This window comes from Epinephelus lanceolatus, chromosome 15 (genome assembly GCF_041903045.1).
Source record: "Epinephelus lanceolatus isolate andai-2023 chromosome 15, ASM4190304v1, whole genome shotgun sequence".
NCBI lineage: Eukaryota > Metazoa > Chordata > Actinopteri > Perciformes > Serranidae > Epinephelus > Epinephelus lanceolatus.
In genome coordinates this window covers 7,503,214-7,526,528 of record NC_135748.1, presented here as the reverse complement: position 1 = coordinate 7,526,528, position 23,315 = coordinate 7,503,214, and the positions used below count along the sequence as shown (strand labels likewise).

At 40.6% G+C, this 23,315-nt stretch overlaps 1 protein-coding gene across 1 annotated transcript in view; it reads right to left on the bottom strand.

The window, feature by feature from the left end:
• Positions 1–1,869: 1,869 nt before the first annotated feature.
• The window catches only part of gabrb1 (gamma-aminobutyric acid type A receptor subunit beta1), a 101,206-nt gene continuing 79,760 nt past the window's right edge, over positions 1,870–23,315 (bottom strand). The window contains exons 6-9 of the mRNA XM_033643432.2: positions 13,466–13,609; positions 12,654–12,806; positions 4,273–4,526; positions 1,870–2,976 (exon numbers count right to left, since the gene is read on the bottom strand). Coding sequence (XP_033499323.1) covers positions 2,635–2,976; positions 4,273–4,526; positions 12,654–12,806; positions 13,466–13,609 — 893 coding nt within the window. The 3' untranslated portion in view covers positions 1,870–2,634. The remainder of the gene's footprint in view (positions 2,977–4,272; positions 4,527–12,653; positions 12,807–13,465; positions 13,610–23,315) is intronic.

Sequence of the window (23,315 nt, the reverse complement as noted above, 5' to 3'; positions counted from 1 at the left end):
GGATGACCTCATCACAACACATCAAGTCATGCAATAAATCCTACTGACAACTTTGGAAAAAACACAAATGCAGGCTCCATAGAACACAGGTCCATCCATCAGCCTTGGTAATGTAGAGCTCTGGTGTCAGCATGGTTATCTTAAACACACTACAGGGCCATGGATAATTCACATTAGGAGTGCCAACATTGTGCTTACTCTGAATGATTTCAAATTTTCTGGTCACCAAGTGTATACGCACGTGTCTCTTTTAGACAATCCATGCTGTAGCCCTGCTTTAGCTTATAAAAAGGCTTGTGGCCAAAAAATTTACAAATATATTCAAGAAAAAAAACTGAATTAAAGACTGGACAAACATGAAGAATATAATGTTTCCATTCAGATCATGAGGTCTCACTAAATGCTTTGATGAAAATGTCATGAGTCATATTCTACTGCATTCACAGTCAACTAAACACCTATGGGAGATTTTAGAGTGTTGGACAGCAGTCTCCAAATGAAGGAATATGTTCTGCAAGAATGATGTTCATTCCTCCAGTGAAGCTCTACAGACTTTGAGAATCTACATGACAAACTGTGCAAAACCTGTTCCTGAGTTTTTTGGAGGAGGAGCGCTTCACTAACAAACAGCATGTAGGCTTTTCTTTTTATTTGTCACCCACATGTAGATGTTAGAGTTGTTTAGCTGAAAGAAATGTCTCCATCACACAACCTTAGACATCAACTGGGATTGCCACAGATTAAGTGGGAGAAGAAAAGCCTTCCATCCAGCATTGGAATAAGTTTCTGCCCAGAATGCTTGTACCTTTCTTGTGCAGTCAACAGCCATTATACGACCTTTATTTAATCAGGTAATCTCATTGAGATGAAGATCTATTTTGCAAAAGAGACCTGAGTGCTGCAGAGAAAAAGAAAGCTGTGCACCTCCCTCCTCTTCATTTACAGTTTTCAGCACATAAGATGGTAACGTTTTGCTGTGCATGGCATCTATGGTGTGGTCCAGATTAGGGTGAGACTTTGGTTATGGCAAATAAACTATTGTTATGGTGTAGGTATGGTTAGGCAACTAAAATGCTTGGTAAAAGCAAATAAAGGTTAGGTTAGGTTAGGACCCAGCAGAACACTGCATTGTAACAAGATAATCATCGTTATTCATTTCACCTGTCAGGGGTTTTAATGTTTTGGCTGACTGGTGTATACTGTAAAGGACGCTCAACTTCTGGGCACAGAACATAATTTGTGAGGATTTGTCCAATATGGAAATAATTTCTAGGGACACTGGGCCAGCTATTACACTTTGTTTGATGTTGGTCATACCTACTCTGTCTGTCCTCACCACTAGTTTGTCCTCAAAAATGTATTTTGAACTTGGGTCTTACAACTGTTCCCTAACCCTTGATAATGAGCTGAAAGGCAATCCACTGAAAAATAAATTAGAGTAACAGTGACCTCAAACTCGCCCTGTAATTATTTAACACATTGAGATGGATGAACCTCTATGTATTTCTAACAGTTATGTACAGTATATTTTCAGGTATCTGACAAAAATGTTTAATAATAGTCTGTAACACAAAATGTTCAACACCAGCAGCGAGTTTTATCAGGGCTTGAAATTTTAAATGTGATTTTGAAAGCATGGTGACATCATTGGTCATTCTTTACCTGATTTCTTTTAAAGAAAATTACATTGTACATGCTCACAGACACTGTGAGAATATCATAGATACAAATTCGACTACATTTTGTTTTTGAGAAATTAGTTGGAGTTCCAATTAACATCTGTCCTGTACTTACCTTATATGCAATGATTGTTCGAAAGCATACAGTATAATGATTATAATACAGTGGCTCAGTAGAGCCATGCAAAGCTTTTTCTTTTTTTTTTTTTTTTTTACAGAACTGAAAAGAAACTTGTCAAAAAAAAGAGAACATGTCATGAAAAGCAATCTGACATGTTTGTTAGCTCACAGATGGCTTTCAGAGAAGGATTTCAACACGATGCATCTCCGGCTCCACAAAAATGACCTCAATCAGAGCACTGAGCTTAAATCAAATCAGGACTACCTTATTACGGTGGAATTCAACCAGACATCTTCTGTTAATAAGCTGGATGAGCTTCAGTCACAAGATCATGTAAAAACTGTTATAATTACCTACTTGTTTTGCACTGGGCTTCCTTTGCTCTTGTTTTTGTCTTAAGCAAACAAAAAGTTGTGTTCCATTCACATGCAAAAAGTGAGATAACGGAAGGTAAGAAAAAGATATAGAACAAATGAAAGATCATTGCCCATAATTTTGGAGTCACCAAAGTCTTTTTGGCAAGTTTGAACTTAGAAATACCATACCTTTACTGTGTCTTAAATTCCATTATTTTTATATATCTATTTTGTATGGATGAGTACAGCAAAAGTGATAGGATTTTTAATAAATTATACCTCTGTTATATATATATATTTATATATTATATATTAAATTGTATTTACATTGTAAAGACATCCAGTACTACTCATTCCAAAACAGGATGTATACAAATGGACTGAACGCTCCTTCGTTTTCATTGCTGTACAAGACCTAGGTAGCTTTTCTATCAAATCATTAGCAGTAGTGCTGCCACAGAGGCCCGCTACTGCCACCCTAATGGACATAGTAAAGCCAGTAGACCAGGTTGAAGAAGGTGAATGCAATTGGGAAGACGACACGGGACCACTTGTCTATGGCGTTGACGTCCGTGAGGTCGGGGATCTTGACTTTGAGCTGCGAAGCCCTCCTCCGCAAGCGGCCCTTCTTGTGGCCCATTGGCCGGTCAATGGCTGGTCGTCCATACAGGTCTCGGCTGGTCATGGGCTTGCGGTATTGTATGCTGGCACTGTCATAAGAGAACATGGTAGCCCGAGGGTCGTTGAGAGCTCCCATCATATCTGCTCCACCCATCTCACTGGTTAAGTTGGTTAGGAGGATGTTGCCATGAGCATCAACCTGAGGGAGGAAGTCATCAAAATTCCTTCAATTAATTTTGAAACCAAAACTCAAATAGATGGCAAAGTCAAAGGCTGAGTCCCTCACAAGCAGCGCCCTATTGAGAGAAAATGTATGGAATTGATCATTGCATCGTGAACTGCCCCATACAGGTAAGACCTTTTCAGGAATTGTTTTTAATTTTAGACAATTTAGACAAACAGCAATACTCGTAGTTTGGAGGGCTGTCGTGAAAACCACTTTCTGGGATCTGGAGCACTGGGAGTACTCAACAGCAAATATTTGGCCAAGAAGGATGTTGGGGTATGACTTAGCTAGACATTTCTCCATTCTTGGCTGACATGGACAGTATGCAGCAACATGTCTTTCAGGTTTTTTTAAAGATTCTGTTATTCTACACTATTGCATATTTGTAACCTTGTACAGTTTGGTTGAATGAGGTCCCATGTATCTATACATTTCTTTGTGACATTGTTCTTTTGATGGGTACATTGTAGACCTACATAAATGCTCATAATAGTAGGCTAAGAATCCAGGACAATGCCAGAAATTCATAATTCCCAATGTATAATTATTTATAATATCCAAATCATAAAATTTAAAACAAAAATACCTACCCAATGATCATATATCAGAACAGAACTAGGTCCAGCCCTATTAGTTTGCAGAACAACTTTGTTGTTAGACCAACACATTTCAGCTTGTGGCCTTCATCATGGTCATCTTGAAATCCATACTCTACATTTCACCTGGGAGGCAGCCTTTTCATTCTACCTTTGATTGGAGCTAGTATAAACAAGTTTGCCTATAGACAGGGCCAGACAACAGGTCCTACAACATAGTTACTTTAAAGAATACTGAATAAGTGTTTTATTGAAGTGAGAACAAGTGATTAATAGTATGCAGGATTCTTTGGTTTTTGGATTTCTGTTACCTGAAAATTGTTACCTTAAAACTAAGCTGCCATTTTCACACCACTGTGAATCTGTTTCAATCATACACTCACAATAGTACCAAAAATAAGCCTGATTAAATGGGCACTGTAAAAGTGAGAAATAGAAAGACACCCACTATAGTGGTGGATTATTGATTTGCCAGGTTCAGTAGCCAGTCAGACAACTCTCTTTCAATAAGCCTCATGCAAGAACCTCTTGTATGACCAGATATGTTTATATCTGGTAATTTACTGATCGGGTCAAAGAGAACTGGAATTGCATAATCTGAATAAAGCTGATGTTTCTGGGCTCCATGTCATAAACCACACAGTATGAAAACTTCACAAAGCCCCTTTCCCACCTGCACTTTGTTGCTCTCCAGTCTGCTCTTGTTCTCATTGTTGGACTTGGCAGCCTTTTCTGCTACCTTCTTCTGTAGGTGAGGACCTCGACCAAAGAAGATGTAGTTGACAAAGGCGTACTCCAGCAAGGCCAGAAAGACGAAGACGAAGCAACCCATGAGATAAATGTCAATGGCCTTGACGTAGGGGATCTTGGGCAGAGTCTCCCTAAGGTGGGTATTGATGGTGGTCATTGTCAGCACCGTAGTTATACCTGTAGAAAAGCAGAGGGAAGGGACAGTTAGTAGGAGGTCTTTTGATAAGACTGCATTCTGAGAGAACATCATAGCTACAGAAGAAGAAGGGCTTTCCTTTATTACAAAACAGCCTTCATATGCAGGCCATGGCTGTTAAAAAGGATTGGTAATCATTTCCATTGCCAACATTTCTAGCTGTCCTGGACTGCAAACCCTCTGACATTCTCTTGTTTTGTTTTAGTAGGAGGATACATGTGGCTATGGAGATAAGCAGATCAGCGGATTGGTCAAGACTTTAATATCTTGACTCATATGAAAAAAGAATACCATGACATTTTATAAAGACATTCGGGGTCCCTAGGTGATGTATCTTTGGTGATATCCTGACTTTTCATCTAGTGCCACCACCAGGTTGACCTTTTGTGGTTCAGATTGAAATGTCCACTGGACAACTATCAGATGGATTTCCATGAAATCTAGTGAAGAGACACATTTCTACCTCAGGATGAATTGTAATGCATTGATAATCCATTTTTTTTATCTAGCACCACCATCAGGTCAAAAACATACTTTCTTCGATCCACCCATCCTATTTCATCCTCTTATCTGGAGCTGGGTCACGGGGATGGCAGACTGATCAAGGGACTCCAGGTTTCTCTCTCCCTTGCAATGCTTTCCATGTGCTCCTGGGGGATCAGTTGGCATTCCCAGGCTAGACAAAATATATAATCCTTCTAGCATGTTCTGGATCTACCTCGGGGCCTTCTCAGGAGGCCTCCTGATCAGATGCGCTCTTGACACAAAGGAGCAGTTGCTCCACTGTGAATGTTTGAGCTCCTCACCCTATCTCTAAGGCTGAGTCCAGCCACCCTACATAGGAAACTCATATCGGCCACAGGTATCTGAGATCTCCTTCTTTTAGTCACTACCCAAAGCTCATGATCATAGATGCAATTTGGGACATAGATGGAGCAACAAATCCTGAGCTTTGCCTTCTGGCTCAGCTCCCCTTTCACCACAATGGTCCAGTGCACTGCCTGCATCACTGCAGACTAACTGCCGGTCCATCTTATGTTCCATTTTACCCTCACTAGTGAACAAGACCCCAAGATACTTGAACTTGACCGCTAGGAGCAGTAACTCTCTCCCAACCTATATATTTTGTTTCATTACCAAATACCTGCAAAACTAATTATATCTCTATCAGCCTTAGCTGTACTTTGTGTTTGTGCCATTAGTCTTGTTACTTTTCATTGTGTAGTGATTGTCACATATTCTGAAGCAAGCACGCAAGCAAACACATACATATCTTAAAAATATAGTGATTAAAGTAAACATATTAATTTGTTGTTTTGCCAAGTCAGGTAAGGATGGAAAGTCAGGCATGCATTTAGCTTAGTTTAGTCAAAGTAACTCAATGGAATGCATGAACAGCACTTGCCTATGTGGCTACTTGTATGCGGAAGTGTTTTAAATACTAGGGTTACAGAGAAAATGCCTGTATTTGAGATGTACTGAGTGTTCGACTGGATAAATGAGACTTGGATTATAATGCATGAATTGTATGAGAGTTGTAAATGGATGTTTGATAAACTGTAGTTTGCTTTTGTAGTGTGTTCTTCCTTTACTTTAAATCATCAAGAATGTTTGCTATTTTTGGATTCTGTGTTCACCACTGAGGCATGCAAGAAAAAAGAGTGTGAAAAATTTCTCTAATATGCTTCCTATTGGACACAAATTAATAAAATCAACACTGATTTTTTCATATGACTGTGGGAAAAAAATGCAAAAAACATGTTCCTCAAAATGTCATCCTTTAAATGGGAGTTGAGCTGTATTGCTTTGTTGTGTGCAATCATATGCAATTATATGTTATAACTTATAAGTGAAAAGGTATCTATCAGTGATATGAAAGTTGGGTTGGGACATTATTAAGTTTCCCTTCCCCTTTGCATCCACTCCACAAATTTACAGTACTGTTGCAGATGGCTAGTGCTTCACATAGGACAAAAGATTTCTAGAAAAATCTACCAAAGTGGTTGTAATTACGAGGCAGTACTGCACTCTGACTCACCTCTGGTTCACAAACAGACACAACCCAAGTAATGGAAGACTAATAATGGCTATTATAAACAGTGGAATGGATGGGCATTTGACTTGATATGCCTTTGTCGCCTCAGTAACTCAGGCCCTTCCAGCAGGCCAGCTCACACAGAAGCTGTAGAATGGAGACTAATGATCATAATGTGACTGCAGGATGGCCATGTGGTTAGAGGAGAGTAGCCCAGAGTGGTGACAAGCAATATCTGGTACTCCATAATCTTTCACAAAATGTCCACCACACAGTTCCCAAAAGTCTGGCATGTTGACCTGATGATGGCGCTAGATTAAACCAAAGTTATTAAGAATAATTCTCCAAATTTTATGGCAATCCATCCAGTAAGTCTTTAATTCTTTCTTAGAAGAAATGCTCTTTCTGTCTTAATTCTTTAGAAGAGGCAAAAGCCTCTCCAAACAGATCCAGATACAGTTCACATGTTAGCACCAGGTGAAAATGGAATCTAAAATTTCCATCAATCAAGATGGAATGGGTTCCGTTCTATTTCAGGCATGGAATTTTGAACCATTTGGAGCATTTTGACCAAAAATAGATTGGTTCTGAATCTGGAAAGATGGTTCCCAGCTGTAACCAAAAAAATAGCAGGTTTTCCTCAACCTGAAGTGGACGTAACATATTCTACAGGTTAGAAAGAGAGGATGGAGAAGGCAACAATGGAGAAGTCAAGGGAGAAGTTGTCGTCTTATCATTAATATTTGGGTCATGCTTATGTTTTGTAATAACAGAACAAATGCTTGCAGGTAATCAATGTGATCTTCCATGGTTCGCTACATATTGTAACACCGAAGTTTCAAGAATCTCAAACCAGAACCAGAGCTTATCAAAATTCGTACACACACACACACACACACACACACACACACACAGAGACATATATATATATAAGTAAGTATAACTACTGGTTAATACTGTAACATTCCTGAATAATGTATATTGGGTGTGTCACTTGCAACTGTGGCTCGTGTGAAGTGAAAATGTTGATTTTTCAATGTACCCACAGTCTTAAGAGCTCCATCACACTGTCAAGGGGAATTGAGTCTGCCTGGAGGGCTTTTGCTCAGTACACTCTGCCCTGAGGGTGTTTGCAAATGAGCATTCAGACAAGGCAGGCTGTGTTTACAAGCCAATAGTTCCCCCGGTGGACTGTGTGCTCATGCGAGAGCATGATCCTAAAAAGGTACCCATATATTTAGGAATGGGATACAACATGGACTGTGAGGATAAGGCTGCCATTATTTTTTTTTATATTTTTCGTATTTGTTGTCAACAAATCCAATGGAAAGACCAAAAGCAAAAATGTGTCTGTTTTAAAACCTTCTGACTTCCCTGCTCTGTCTGGGTCTCATAGCCTCAAGCCCACTGGTTTCTACTGAAGGTGTTTATCAAATAGCACACAAAATTATAGTCTTATTTTTAGCCTTACTAGTTGTGGGCCCAGACTGAAACATCTTGACCTACCTGGCCCCTAGAGAAAGAATTTGACTTTTCATGTAGCAATTTCATCAGGTCAAAATTTCAATTGCTGCAGAACTAATGACATTCCCATCAGCCTCAGCTGCACTTTTTGTGTCCGTGGGTGCCCCCAAGAACAGCAGTGGACGCTGGAGCCAATTTGACACAGTGGCCAAACCACAGAAGTACAACTTCTGGGTCCGTCACATGATGCCACTGGACCCCTCAAAAAATGTTCTCATAGAACAATGTGCAAGACGCATCTGTAAATCAGTGGATCCATTGTTTTTAGCAACATAACACAGCAAAATAATTTGTTTCACTATTGGGATTGGTCAGATAACATTTTGAAAGTCCAGAAGAGCCATGTGATTAAATCATTTTATCCCCATTCAAGTTATAAGAGGGTTAAACTGGACGTTAGCTGCTTGGCTGGTGGAAGGCTAATGCACTTTCTCTATAGGCCCAACAATGTGGAAGATCTAAGTAATTTTATACCCAGGAAGTTTTTAGCTCATAGAGCTGCTGACATGACTGTAGACTTTTAAGGACAACAGTAAGGTTGGGTATGACATGAGTCAAATTGCACCCACTTTTTTACCTGTGGTGTCTTTACATTAGCTAATCAGGATATATCACTCTCCTAATCTCCAGTGCTTCCACATTTCTTTGAATTGGCACATCCCAGTGTCTGAACCATAAATGACACAACACCCTACAACCCAGCCAATGTGTATCTGTTTGTTTAATCTTTCTCCCTAGATTACCATCTCTCTGTGGATTACAATCATTATTATTACTACCCTCTGATTTACAGGATAGTATGGTTCATATTGTACAATAATGTGAAATTTTGAGCAATTTCATGGATTTCATGGATGCATCTTGAATAGTTGTTGCAGCAAATGTTCTGTGATGGCTCAGTCTGGTGATTGCATTTATGGTATAGCACTTATCCACACCAATGATCTTTAGTGCCTTTTCCTGGATGATACCTAGCTGCCCAAAAGTGGTTTGTGAGGCATTCATCCATGCAAGGCAGGAGTACTCCATGATACTCCTGAGCTGGGTTTTGTAGATGTTGACTCTGTCTGTAGAATCTTGTTGGCCAACTTCTGAAGTGCTCCAAAATGTTGTCCAGCAAGTTTGCAGATGTTAGACTGATGACTTATCCACTGGAGACTCCTGTCAATACACAGTTGAAGAACTTCCATCTCCTCACTGAGCTTGAATTTAGTGCTCCCACAGAAGAGTTCAGGGTGAGATGGACTCACCATGGATAAGATCATTGCCTTACACTCGTGACCTTCCAGGCATCAGAAGTGACTTTCCAGGCATTTCTGATGTTTTCCAGGTGTTTGTTTAGGCTTGCTGCCTCCTCAGGCCCATTTGATGATGTTATGGGTGCAAAGATGGTGGATCACATGTAGAGAAACATGCTGCTCCAACACTGTTCCACAACATCATCTTTGAAGATGGAGAAGAACAATGGGCTAAGAATGGATCCCTGAGGTACTGATGCATTTATGGGGCATGGTGACAAAGACTGACCAGACGGCACAACAGATTTTCCTTGAAGGTAATTTTGTAGCCATGTGTCCAGTTATGCTTTTGACATGAGCCATACACAAAGGCCACTGTACCAGACCTGGTAAAATGCCCCTTTTATATCTTGGCAACAATGCACACTTCATCGCTTTTGTCAAGGATGTTGTTCCACGTCTGGGACTAAACTGTGGGGAGGTCAGCTGTGTTGTGATTTGGAATTAATCTAAATTGTTTATTGGAGATAAGTGTAGGAGCAGTACCTTTAGAAAATGTTTGCGCTCGTAATAAATTTAGGGGCACCACCCTCCTATGGAGGGAAGCGACTAATCAAATTAATAACTCCGGAAACACACTTATCAATCATGAATCAATCTAAATACCTGCATTATGAATTCTCTATACAGCGATCTTAGTTCCTGCTCAAAAGAAATATTCACAGACAACGACGTGGCGATGAAGGAAGATTTATTTAGGCTAAATGTTTAACAACTGAGTAAACAGTAAATGAGGATGATATGAAATAACACAAAATCAACAGTATGTATGGATTAAGACAAGAAGTAACACTTTTGTCGGTTATTTAGTTTGGCGATAGTGAGAAAAAGTATGTGACTATAGATAAATTGGGGACGCAGGGATGCACAAAACCACTTACCTAACGAAACCTAAATTAAGATCAGAATAACTAAATCTCCTATTCGACATCAACTCTTAAAACAACACAGCGGCTGCATCAGGGGATTTGGCCTACTTTGAGCAGAGTTGGCTCTGGCTGATGTTTCTCAGAGGACCCCAGACTGTCACTTCACAGCTCCCGGGGCTTCCCAGCAGAATGAAACCGTCTGGAATCCAGTGGTCGAGGAGCGGCTGAGCCTGACTGTGATGTCCTTCAGGTGGCCCTAAAACGTCGGTTCACATAGTTTGGCAAAAAAAACCCTGCTTTGGCACTTGTCTGGCAGCGCTGGATCCACTGAATATATGATAGAGTTGCAGGTCGAACAGTAGCTCATCTATTCAGCTATGGCTACATGGTTATAATAAAGTTGAAAACAATCTCGTCGGCTGTTCGATATTATTATCAAAGCTATTATCAATGCGTAGAAAAATTGTTGCAATCAGCTGGCTTCGTCGCTTTAGGTATAATGTTACTGAAGGCACACACAAAAAGAAAGAAACCTCAGGACAGACAAAACAATCCTGGACATGTCGAGCAAAACGTAAAAGTTTAAAATTATTTTGATCGTAAGAAAAGAAAGGGTTACGCAGGAACCGAGTTTAAGGGCGTAATGGGTTCAGGCATAAAGAGTATAACTAGAAGGAGGGACGGCAAAAGAAAGAAAAAGTAAAAAGTTACTTTGTAACGCGTTATACCCAACTCTGGTCCTGACATAAGGCAAGGGCAGAGGAGATAGCCCTGTAGTTGTTTGTGAACAATGGATTCCATCACTTTGATAATGACAGTGAGCAAGGATATGGGACAGTACTTGGATGGATTTTTATTGAGTCCCTTTTATGGATTGAGATCACTCTGGCTGTCTTCCATTGTTCAGAGAACATGCTGTGGGGTAAAAGGAGTTGAAAGAGACTTCTGAGGGGTGTAATTGTAATTTCATTTTCTTTGTGTATCTTTATGTTTTAAAATACTTCAGATGTCTAGACCTCTTAACCTCCCACCTAGATACAAAATCCTGCAGGATACGCCAGGTGTGAAACACACCCTAGGGGGTCGGAGCCAATACTTACGGCAGACGAAAGAGTGTGAAAACAATGGGTAGGGGCGCCGCTCCCTGCCGCACACAGAAGGGTGTGAAACACACCGTAAGAGGCGGTCCTCAGGTATAAATGTTTAAGCTTCCCCATGCCCAGGGTCTTTCTTCATTCTGACCGCTTGTGTGCTGATTGACCTTTTCTTTGCAAAGAAAATAAAAAACCTTGTCGGCTGGCAGAAGTCTCTATTTCATTATTCACCAGCAGCAGAGAATTTCCACAACAGGGGACAGGACAGCACTCCTTGAGGACTCCTGTTGGAATTATTCAGGTCCTGATGTTTTTCCTGGATCCAGGTTGCGCAAGATGTTCCCGACATCTTTTTGTGTGACGTAAACATTGCTGATAGAAATGACAGTAATGGGCATAATGGGCATGGGTGCTATGATTGTATGTGTGCATCAGGAAATCTACACTTCTTAGCAAAGGTCTTGCAGAAGATGTTGGTCTTTTCACTAGCTGTAATGTGGGGAAGCAGATGTTTATTCCTTAAGAGCTGATCCACTGTTTCTCATTAGAGTTAATTTCATTAGACATGCACAGTAAAAACAAATGAGCAGACTGAATGAATAGCATGTTTGGTAAAAAATTATAAGGGGCAGATGGAATTTTTAGCAGTTAATATTGAACACTGTTGTGGAGTGTCATCTCCTTTTAAAGAAGCCAAATTGCTATTGGAAATAACAATTTCCTATCTTGACTTCCCTCTTGAATAACAAGACAAAGAGTCTAGAACCAGGCTGTACTTAAACACAGCAGTGCTTTCAGCTGCATGTTAAATGCTTTTAAACTAAATGTTGGCATGATAATATGCTCATAATCATAGTGCTAAAATGCTGATGTAAGGTAGGTATACAGTTTACCATGTTCACCAACATTTGTTAATTATTGTGAAAGACGAAGTCCAACTCAGGCTGACGGGAATGCAATTGGTTTTTGCAGATATTTGCTCACAAACCAAGGTTTAGGACAATTTTTTTTAAAAATCTGACCTGATGATGATGCTAGAGTAAAAGTCAGAGGATAACCAAAATCATCTGGATTCATCACCTGGGGAATATGGAGCTTTGTAAAAAAAAAAAAATCTCATGGAAATCCATAGAAACATTTATGAGATATTTTAGTCTGAATCAAAGTGGTAAACCAGCTGACTGGCCAACAGACAAACATTGCCATATAGAGCAATGATAAAAGAATGACTAAAAACCATACCAGCAAACATAATCGCTAACCTGTAAAGAACTGAAAACTCACTGACCTAATGCGACTCTGGCAGCCGAGGCATCATAGTTGATCCAGAAGGAGACCCAGGACAGGATGGTGATCAGGGTGGAGGGCATGTAAGTTTGCAGAATGAAATAGCCAATGTTCCTCTTCAGCTTAAAGCTCAGCGACAGACGTGGGTAAGAACCTGTTACACACAAGGTTGCAGGTATCTAGTCAGATTTATAAGAACATTGTTAATGTAGTGCCACAAAATACAGAAATAAAAAATGATGTAGAGTTAAGAAGACAACTGTCTCTGTGATCCATCATTGTAAATGTCAGAATATCGAGTCACACAGCTGTTGTCATTAACCTGTATTTAAGTTGATTTGCAGCAGAGAAGCAGGCCAGTGCAGCAGCTTGGGAATGATTGCTGCTAACATGTCATTTTTATGGGTCATGAACAAATTACTATTTCATACTTATCTGACAACAGAAACAACAAAATTTAAGCAAATTAAAATATCTATAATGTGAATGTTAAGTATTAAAACTGAGGTGACAAAGAGCAGGGGAGACTGAACAGAGGTTTAATGGGCTGGCACTCGGCAGAGTAACTGACTTTGTCTACACATACAACATACAGTATACAATAACATATAAGAAGAAGCCTGATTCTGTCATTGTACTGATGGAATAAGTGGTGTAGAAATGTACATTGTGCTGATTTTATCATATTACAGTATATCCTACCAATTATACTACGGTGAATTCAGATTCTCTCTCTTTTTTTTTTTTTTCTTTTTTTTTTGATGAAACTTCACAGGTCAAAAGGGTTGACCTGACACTGTATGACTCTCTTACCTGTGGCAAACACAGCTTTCTTGGAGAGGGTTTGGTAGTCTATGATGGAGAACTGGGGCAGTTCGATGTTCTCCACCCCAGTGACTGAGCCTGTGTTGCTTCCTCCCTGCCAGTAGAATTCAATGTCATCAGTGGTGTATCCATCTGAGAGAGACAGGGGAACACAAAACATTGAATTGTAAATAAAAACACAAGGATGAGCACATACGGATCCAGGCACAAACACAGAACGCCATCATGAGTTGACAGCTGAGGACGCTTTCACACCTGCGATTTTTAGTTTGGAACTCAGAAGCGTTTCGCACTTGGTACAGTTCATCTGGACAGGTGAGAATGCTGTGATCACACTCTAGTCCATAGAAAGCATCTGGTCTCTCTGACAGTAATAAGTGGTTGGCTTTCCCATTACAAACATACTGCACTGAATGTAATATAATGCACATAATGTTAAACATTTGGGTGGAAGATTCCCTTGTTGTTGCTGATGGCAGTGACAGCAGTGGTAAATAAGCAGGTGAAATGAGTGCATGAGAGCAAACAGGATTGAGGTGGTTAGATGCAGCTCTGCACTGTATTACACCGCAGGTCAGCTGTTCAGGTCAGACTTTCAGTGGTTAATGGAAGAGACAACAAATACAAGAAAATAAAAAACCTGAGTGATTATGACAGTGACAACAAAATGCTGTTCACTGTGGAGACAAAAGGATACCTTCAGAAACCAGAGTGTAGAGAAGAAGAACTTTTGCAGAGGGAGACTGACTGGGCCGAAAAAAAGAGAGAGAGAGGGAAACCTCTGTGGAAACTGGAGGCCCCAAAAGAGCACAAGCTAACTATGAACTGTTAATGCATGCTCACAGACCCAGCTAAAACACAACCTCAGGATCAAAAGATGCCAGCGCTTCTCACTTTACTGGTCCTTTGGTAAATCATTGTATTTATTTGTAGGTATTGTGTGTAATTTTACCTGATGGTTGGGCACAGCTATGCTTTTCCAACCCAGTCTCACTCCGAGGTCATAGGGACCCCTCCATTTTTGACCCCATCAAACAAAATGGGGGCGCTAGAGAGCTAATTTCTTATCTAGGCCTAACCGCCATATCGATTTTTACTAAACTTGGTAGATATGTAGAACAGGACGCCTCAAGGTGACTGGAGAAATTTAACTCTAATTGGCAAGTGGGTGGCGCTATAACAACAGAAAAATGCTTACAAATGGCTACTGACCGATTGCTGTGGCTCCCCCTGTGGCCGAATTTATTTAGTTTTGGTATGACTAAGTCATGGTATGGTATACTGTACTGTACTGTACATAATCACGGAAACTGTCAGTGTGTCATTCTGTCAGTCAGTCATTCTGTCTGTCCCATTTTTTTCTACTCACTGACGTGGTCAATCTATGTGAAACTGCACATAAGCATTGAGGATTGGCATAGGTAGAAGGTGACAAAGCTACCAATGGGTATGGACTAGTTGAGTGTATTTTGAAAACAGACAATGCATGTAATAGGCTGAAGTTGACACAACGTCCCTAAAATATCAACAACCAATGCACCCAGGGTACCTTGCACGTCATCTCTCTATGTAGGAAGTCCATGACCAAACATCAATATGTGACAAGGTCAGGCTGAGAATGTGCTAGGAATTTCCTTATCCATTCTTTATAAGATTTCATGACATAATTTTCCACTGCAATGATACTGTGAATTGAATTTTAAGAACTTGAATACCATTAAACTGAGCAGAAGAAGATGAGCAACAGCAATGACAATATAAGCAAAATTTGATCAAAAACTCTATGCTGTTTTTTTGTTAAATTATGTCCTGAAATACATAACTGTCTTGTTCATTAGACATAATATATTTATTTAACGGTAAAATCCTCTTCGTAAAATACAAGATGTATCATGAACATCTACTGACCACAGGAAATGTCACAAATATGTCCTCCAGATTTTGAAAAGGAATTCAGTCATTCAGTCATTAGTGTGAGACTGATAAAGCAGGAAGAAGGCCTCTCAATCTCTTTTCAACTGCTCAACATCTTCCACTTTCCCACAGGCTGATCTGAAACAACAATAAAGTCTCTGGGCTATGTCTACAGCCTGAACCAGAGTCAAACAGCCCCCTGCTGCCCTTTCAGTAATTAGACCAATTTAATTGGGCCAGCTAGTCTCTCTCTCTTCAGATTCTCCATCTTATCTAAAGGCAGCGGCAGGGTTTTAGGGAATTAGCTCTCATTACTGGAAGGGCTTCATTATGATTTTGTCTTCTGCTTTTGTTTTTTCCTCATCCACTTAATGTATGTGAGAAGACCTCCAAATCTGACATTAGAGATGATTTTAAAGTATGATAGTATATTTTAAGTGGATCAAAATAATCATACCTGGGTACAGTTTGGCTGCAGAAGTTCTTCATTATTATAAATGCATTATTTATAAAAAAAAAAAAAAACATGTACACATTGGCATGATTTAAACACGCTGTTGAATGAATGCTCCCCTATTCTCACCACAGAAATTCAAATGTCTCTTGATGATATAACACTTATTTTTTTCCTTATTGTGCTAGTTTACCACAGTTTCCACAATTTCAAACTACTAATAATTGAAAGACCTTTCTTTTTTTAAGGTTAAAGTTTAGACACAGCACTTGTTTTTTTCATGCAGATATGCTAATACCAGCAGTGTTTGCTGTTCCACTCTTTTCCACCGAATCTAACTATATAATATAAATGCCTGTGACTGATACAGTGGCAAAAGTTTGGGCACCCCTGGTCAAAATTTCATTTACTATGAATAGTTAAGTAAGTGGTAGATGAACTGATCTCCAAGAGGCATGAAGTTAAAGATGAAAGATGCTTTTTAGCATTTTAGGCAAGATCAGTGTATTATTTTTGTTTTGTACAAAAAAGGAAAGGAGCACCATATAAAAGTTTGGGCACCCCAAGACATTTGAGCTCTCAGACAACATTTAAAAGGGTTTCAGACCATAATTAGCTTGTTAGGGGCATGGTTTGTTCACAGTCATCATTAGGAAAGGCCAGATGATCCAAATTTCAGAGCTTTATAAATATTCTGACTCCTGAAACCTTGTCCTAACAATCAGCAGCCATGGGCTCCTCTGAACAGCTGCCTAGCAAAACTGCAAATGGCCTAAGAGACACTAGTGGCTCCGTTAGTAAATGGTAAATGGACCTGAACTTGTATAGTGCCTTTCTAGTCTTCCGAACATTCAAAGCGCTTTAACGCTAATTGTCACTTTAACCCATTCACACACACAGGTGGCCAAGGCTACCATACAAGGTGCCACCTGCTACTCAGCTTAAAGGGACATTGTGTAACATTTTCAGTTTATTGGCAAAAATCAATGTCTGCATTCATAAATATGTCATCATTGGTGTACAAATACCTCCACCAATAATCTGACTTATTCTCGTAAAAGGAGAATTTCAGATTTGTTTGTACATTGTGCGGGTAAGTTGTCCGGGGGGTTCCATAATGTTTCACCATCTTGAGAATACATCTGCCACCAAGTGACATACAGCCTCGCCTTTGGCGTTTTCGTTGAGAGCCAGGCCAGTGCTGCGCGACTGAGAAGCCGAAGGAGAGGAGCAAGAGGCACTTTGCTACTACCCTGGCACTACTGCAGCATAACAAAGTCTCACTCTTTGAGCATAATGCAGGATCATGAATATGCAGCATCACAGGAGATGGAATCCTTGTCGCCAAGACAGTGCAGAAAGAAATCAAAAAGGCAACGTGACCGGCAAATTCAAAATACGAGGGGTAGCCTTTCCCAGGTGGAGAGAGCTCCTGAAGGAGAAAGGTAATGCAATCACAGCTAACAGCGCTAACAGCTAACAGTTGCTAACGGCTAACAGCTAACAGCTAACAGCTAACAGCTAACAGCGGCCATTAGTGGCGCTGTTAGCTGTTAGCAGCTGTTAGCGACGCAGTGATGCGAGGAGAAGGATGAGGTCCCAACAGTCCCACGTTGTAAACACAGCCAGCATGGTGAGGAGGGGGTTTGTCAACTCGTGTCGCATGTGTCTGTGTAGGAGCCTGAATGAATACCCCATGAAGTATCGGATGACATGGTTTCATCAGTGTTATCATAGCTTTTTGGTACACGGCGGCTACCGTTGTTGCAATTCCTGTTTGAAACAGTGAGGCGCTAGAGTGCGCTATCCGTTTGAATGCAGTATATGATTTCAACGTCAGATGGGAGAAATTTACTACACACTGTGGCTTTAAATACAGGCACACACTAATGGTACACTTAGCAACTTGGGGTTCAGTATCATGTCCAGGGGTACTTTGACATGCGGACTTTGGGAGCCAGGGATAGAGCCGCTGATCTTATGATTGGTGGAGGACCAGCGCTACCACCTTTCATATGTTTTCCTACAAAAAACAATGCGCCCAAAACATATCCCATGTATTTTGAAAGGCTGCGATCATGTGACTAATATCCTGACGGCAGCAAAGAAGGAAGCAGTCACAAGAGCTTGTGAAGAGGCAGGTTGGGGTGGTGGATGGATCAAAACATTTTTTTTTGTTCTTTTGTAGAATATCATACAAGCTGCTCTTTGAGAATACGTTGTAAACATCAAAGTGAAGTGACAACAAGCAAAGCACATTTTTGACAGGAGAGGGAAAAAAAAAGTTAAAAGGTCATCAACTCTGTCTCGTCCTCAAGCTGCCTGTCAAAAAACTACAGACAATTCAGAATGCAGCAGCACATTTACTAACAGGAACTAAGAAACGAGATCATATTTCTCCTGTTTTAGCTTCTCTGCACTGGCTCCCTGTAAAATCCAGAATTGAATTTAAAATCCTACTGTTAACTTATAAAGCTCTAAATGGTCAAGCTCCGTCATATCTTAGAGAGCTCATAGTGCCATATTATCCCACCAGAACACTGCGCTCTGAGAACGCAGGGTTACTAGTGGTCCCTAAAGTCTCCAAAAGTAGATCAGGAGCCAGAGCCTTCAGCTATCAGGCTCCTCTCCTGTGGAATCATCTTCCTGTTACGGTCCGGGAGGCAGACACCGTCTCCACATTTAAGACTAGACTTAAGACTTTCCTCTTTGATAAAGCTTATTAGTTAGGCTTATAAGCTTATAAGCTAGTTAGGGCTGGCTCAGGCTTGCCCTGTACCAGCCCCTAGTTAGGCTGACTTAGGCCTAGTCTGCCGGAGGACCCCCCTGTAATACACCGGGCACCTTCTCTCCTTCTCTCTCTCTCTCTCTCGTATCCTATTACTGCATCTTGCTAACTCGGCCATTCTGGATGTCACTAACTCGGCTTCTTCTCCGGAGCCTTTGTGCTCCACTGTCTCTCAGATTAACTCATACCGCAGCGGTGCCTGGATAGCGTGACGTGTGTGGTTGTGCTGCTGCCGTGGTCCTGCCAGATGCCTCCTGCTGCTGCTGCCATCATTAGTCATTAGTCATACTTCTACTGTTATTATACACATATGACTATTGTCACACATATATACTGCCAGATATTAATACATACTTTCAACATATTGTACCACAGTAGCCAGAACTATAACTATAATATTATTACTTTCAATAATGTTGTTGTAAGCTACTGTTATTACCTGCATCTCTCTCTCTCTCTCTCTCTGTCTCTGTCTCATTGTGTCATACGGATTACTGTTAATTTATTATGCTGATCTGTTCTGTATGACATCTATTGCACGTCTGTCCATCCTGGAAGAGGGATCCCTCCTCAGTTGCTCTTCCTGAGGTTTCTATCGTTTTTTTCCCCATTAAAGGGGTTTTTTTGGGGAGTTTTTCCTTATCCGCTGCGAGGGTCATAAGGACAGAGGGATGTCGTATGCTGTAAAACCCTGTGAGGCAAATTGTGATTTGTGATATTGGGCTTTATAAATAAAATTGATTGATTGATTGATTGATTGATTGAAACCCTACAGAGCAACCTTAACCCATGAAGCAAAACCCTTTTTGCAGACTTTTGAGAGAACACTACATCGAGAGGAAGGTCACGTGATGCAGGGGGATACTAACGAGAGTAAATAAGGTTAGCCTAGTTAGCAAGGCTATCAAAAAGTGGCCTCCAGTATTAATTTTCATGGTTTTAGTGAATACAGTGTTGTGTGTTATCACATTCTAGACATTCAGGTATCATACTATTACTTGCTGGCTGGAACACGCTCACTTTAAACTGAGCCCTGAGTGTTCCTATGCATTTATATATTATGTGCGGGACTTTAACTATGCATGTTGCTAATATCCATTATTTAACTGAAGCACTCTGGCCAGGTCTGGTGAACACGAAATGCCTGTTTGCATTACTTCGTGTTAAGTGCACAATGACCTCAGTGACCAAAGAGTCTTCTACAGGAAGTCAATTCTGACCTGAAGTACTATGTGGGCAAGAACAATAGGTGGAAGATCAGCATTTAAAGCTATTAAAAGCCAGATGAATTTGAACAACCCCAGTGTGGCTGATAAGTCTGTGTACTTAATCTGCATGTTAATTAGTAATCATATTAAAACAGAATGTACAAATCAGTGTGAAGCATACTGTGTCACTGTGGGTGAAACCTCAAATGTGACGTCAGTGTGTGAAAGTGAAAGCAGCTTGTTGGAGGTGGCAAAGCTCAATATGAACATGAACATTTTCACATGTTGGATAGGCTCCAGGCTTAGCATGGTCATCATCTATATTCAAGGAATACTCCTTAAACCTATCTTTTAGGCTAAAAAGGTCTGAACCATGTGTAGCTTGCTCCTCTGTTGACAAGTCAGAGTCAAGGTGAAACACTGACGACAGAAACCTCTCAAGCCAGCCATACAGCATAATCCACTTCTTTGTTATTGATCTGTATCTTTACAGTATCCAGTTTCTCCACAAGCTACGTAAATACTAGGGGTGTAAATCATCAGTCTCATCATGATAGGATATGATATTGATTCTTTGGAAAACTATAATATATGCCGATATTACTGTCATGATACCGTTTTGATTTGATGCGATTTAGGGGCCTGTGATCAATATGATACACAATTCAGTTACAAAAGAAGCTGCCACCCCTGTCTTTTTTTGCTTTTGGCCATTAAAGATAAAAACAACACATAAATAAGTAACTGCTTAAGTGCATTTAAGTTTACTTTAAGCTGACAGCTCATGGGATAAGTTTACCTTCAGATCTTTCTGCCAGAAAGTCCTTTCTAAAATAGATCTTTTCATTTTAACCCAAACCATCTTCGTCTTTTTCCTGAAGTTTCAGGTCTATCTGGCTGAAAACCCTGATGGCAAACTTCTCCCAAACAGCCATAAAACATGGATTAACAACATCATTTAACTGAAATATCAAATTCAGCTCAAAAACAACTGTCAAGGTTCATAGACAACTGTTTTTTTGCTAGTCACCCATTATTAGCTTAAGCATGTTTACATTGTATAAATGAGCCTAGCGACTGGCGGACATTTTCCCTCTACTTATAACTTGACAGATTAAATGTAACGTTATCATTTTTCTTGCTCACCATTGGCTTAAGTCACCGTATCTCCCGACAGAACAGCTCGGTTGAATTTCAGCTGGCATGAAAGTTTTTTCAGCTGAACATTGTTGAAACTGAACAGCTAATGTTGCTGTAGTGAGAAGTAAACGCAGATAGCTGTCCAGGCAGGTAATGTTACATCGTGTCTTATCTTGTATAAGCATTGTTTACACACAGTATGTGCTCTGTCTGTTAGCCCTTTTTCTTTCCACACTGCTGATTAATTGCTGATTTATTCCAGAGTAAATAAATGTTACCCTCATCGTCTTTCTCTTGTCTGTTTGCCATCTGCCTGCCGCTGTTTGACAGTGACAGGCTTTCAAAATAAAAGTGTATCCTGAAGATGACGATGTTTTCACTTTGCATCGATGACACTGGATCGTTGATCACTGAACTGATATATATCGATCCAGATCAATGGATCCTAACACCCCTAATAAATACACTACTTCATGTCATGCTGCTGCCTAGCTTTGATGCTCTGTCTGAAGTAGTGTATCTAGTGATTTATTTGCAGAGTGAGGGTTGAGGAGAATATTGGGGAGGTTGATTTTGCTGCAGGAGCGATTTGGATTATGATGAAGTGGATGCCTCCATGTGAACGTATTCCTGGTACAATCATCTGGGAGGAGAACCTGGGGTAGACCCAGAACAGGGAGAATGATTCATCTGGGCTGGGGATGCCTAAGATCACTCCAGGGAGAGCGGGAGAAGATAGCTGGGATAAAAGGGTCATCCTGGTTTCCTTGCCTAGAGTGTTGCCACTGCAAAGGTGGACTTGGATAAGCTGTAGAAAATGGACAAAAGGATGACTCTTCCTTATCATATTTAGAAATAAAAATGTAAGAACAAGAGATGCTGGGTTTAGGAGTAGTGTCTTGACCAGAAACCCAAGGGCCCTGTGACTGTGCACAGCATCTAAAAAGTTCTCTCCACATAAGGCTCACTTATGTTCATTGCTGGATAAGCAGACACAAGCAGAGCCCCCTGTCCTTACTCTGCCTTTATGTCATCTATATTTGTGCACGTTTTTTTGAAAGCTTATCAATTCAGACAAAACAGAGCAGTTTCACAAGGAATTGTCGGGGTAGAATAGTCTAGTTCAAGTGTAGTCTCACTCACCAGACCTTTCTCAAGAAAAGAAAGGTCTGGCTGGGCCAACTCTCACTTTAAGAGGCCGTTTACACGTTGCCGGCTATTTTCATAAACGGACATTTCACCGTCTCCGTTTTCAAAAAGATCTTAGTTTACACTTACCCGTGTATATATACACAAGAGCATGCCAAACCTGTAGGTGGCAGTGTAACAAGAAGCTCAAGCCTTCCATGTATCCATTGTCACCATAGCAACATAGGTCGCACTTTTGACACAGGCGCAAGTTCCGGCGCATACTGTGACGTCGACTGCCTATAACTCCGTTTATCTCCGTTTATCTCAGTTTACATGCAAACGTGCAACCGGAGTTTTCCAAAATCTCCACTCTGGCTGGAGTTTTTAGAAAGACTCGTTTTCAGAGGAGAAATCTCCGTTTGCGTGTAAACGAAGGGCACAAACGAAGGATGATGTCTCCGTTTATCAAAATCACCATGTACGTGTAAACGGCCTCTGAGATTGGAGAAAAAAACGCCCCGGCTGCTTGTATTTCTTTCAACCAATCACAATCATTCTGGGTGGTGCCACAGCAACGGTGTGCTTGCAAAAATATTGCCGGGGGGAAACAGGTTTTGGTGTAACACGGCCACAAAAATATCGCCTACAGGACGCGAACCATGGCAGAAAAATGGCTACATCCCCGCAAGATCAAACACCGCAAAAGTTAGTAAAGGACGTGTTGAAAGCACACAACCGGAGGTGGTAGGGGGAGACTTCAGCGTGTGGCTCGTTCCGCCCAATGAGAGGCTGATCTATGCAGCGAACTTCCACCCACTCAGACTAGTTCAAGTGAGACATGACTGTAGGATATGACAAAGACATTTTTAAAAAAGTAAGAATGAATCGGAAAAATAGTGAAAAGAATTCTCCGTCTACATGTAGCGATGTATTAAATGGCCTTACAAACCACCACTGCCTACAACGCTGACTCAGCGTATGTAGATTATAATATATAGTAATGCCTAAATTGTTTGAAATGAATGTATCTATTGTTGTACCAGAATAAATAAGCCCATAGTGGGTTTGCCAGGTTACCTGCATACGCAAGTTTAAATAACTCAGTGCTGACTTTTGGTTTCACATGAGACATGAACAGCAGTCTTCTGCCTCAGGGTCCTGTGTCTGACCTAGAGTTGTACCGATACCGATACCAGTATTGGA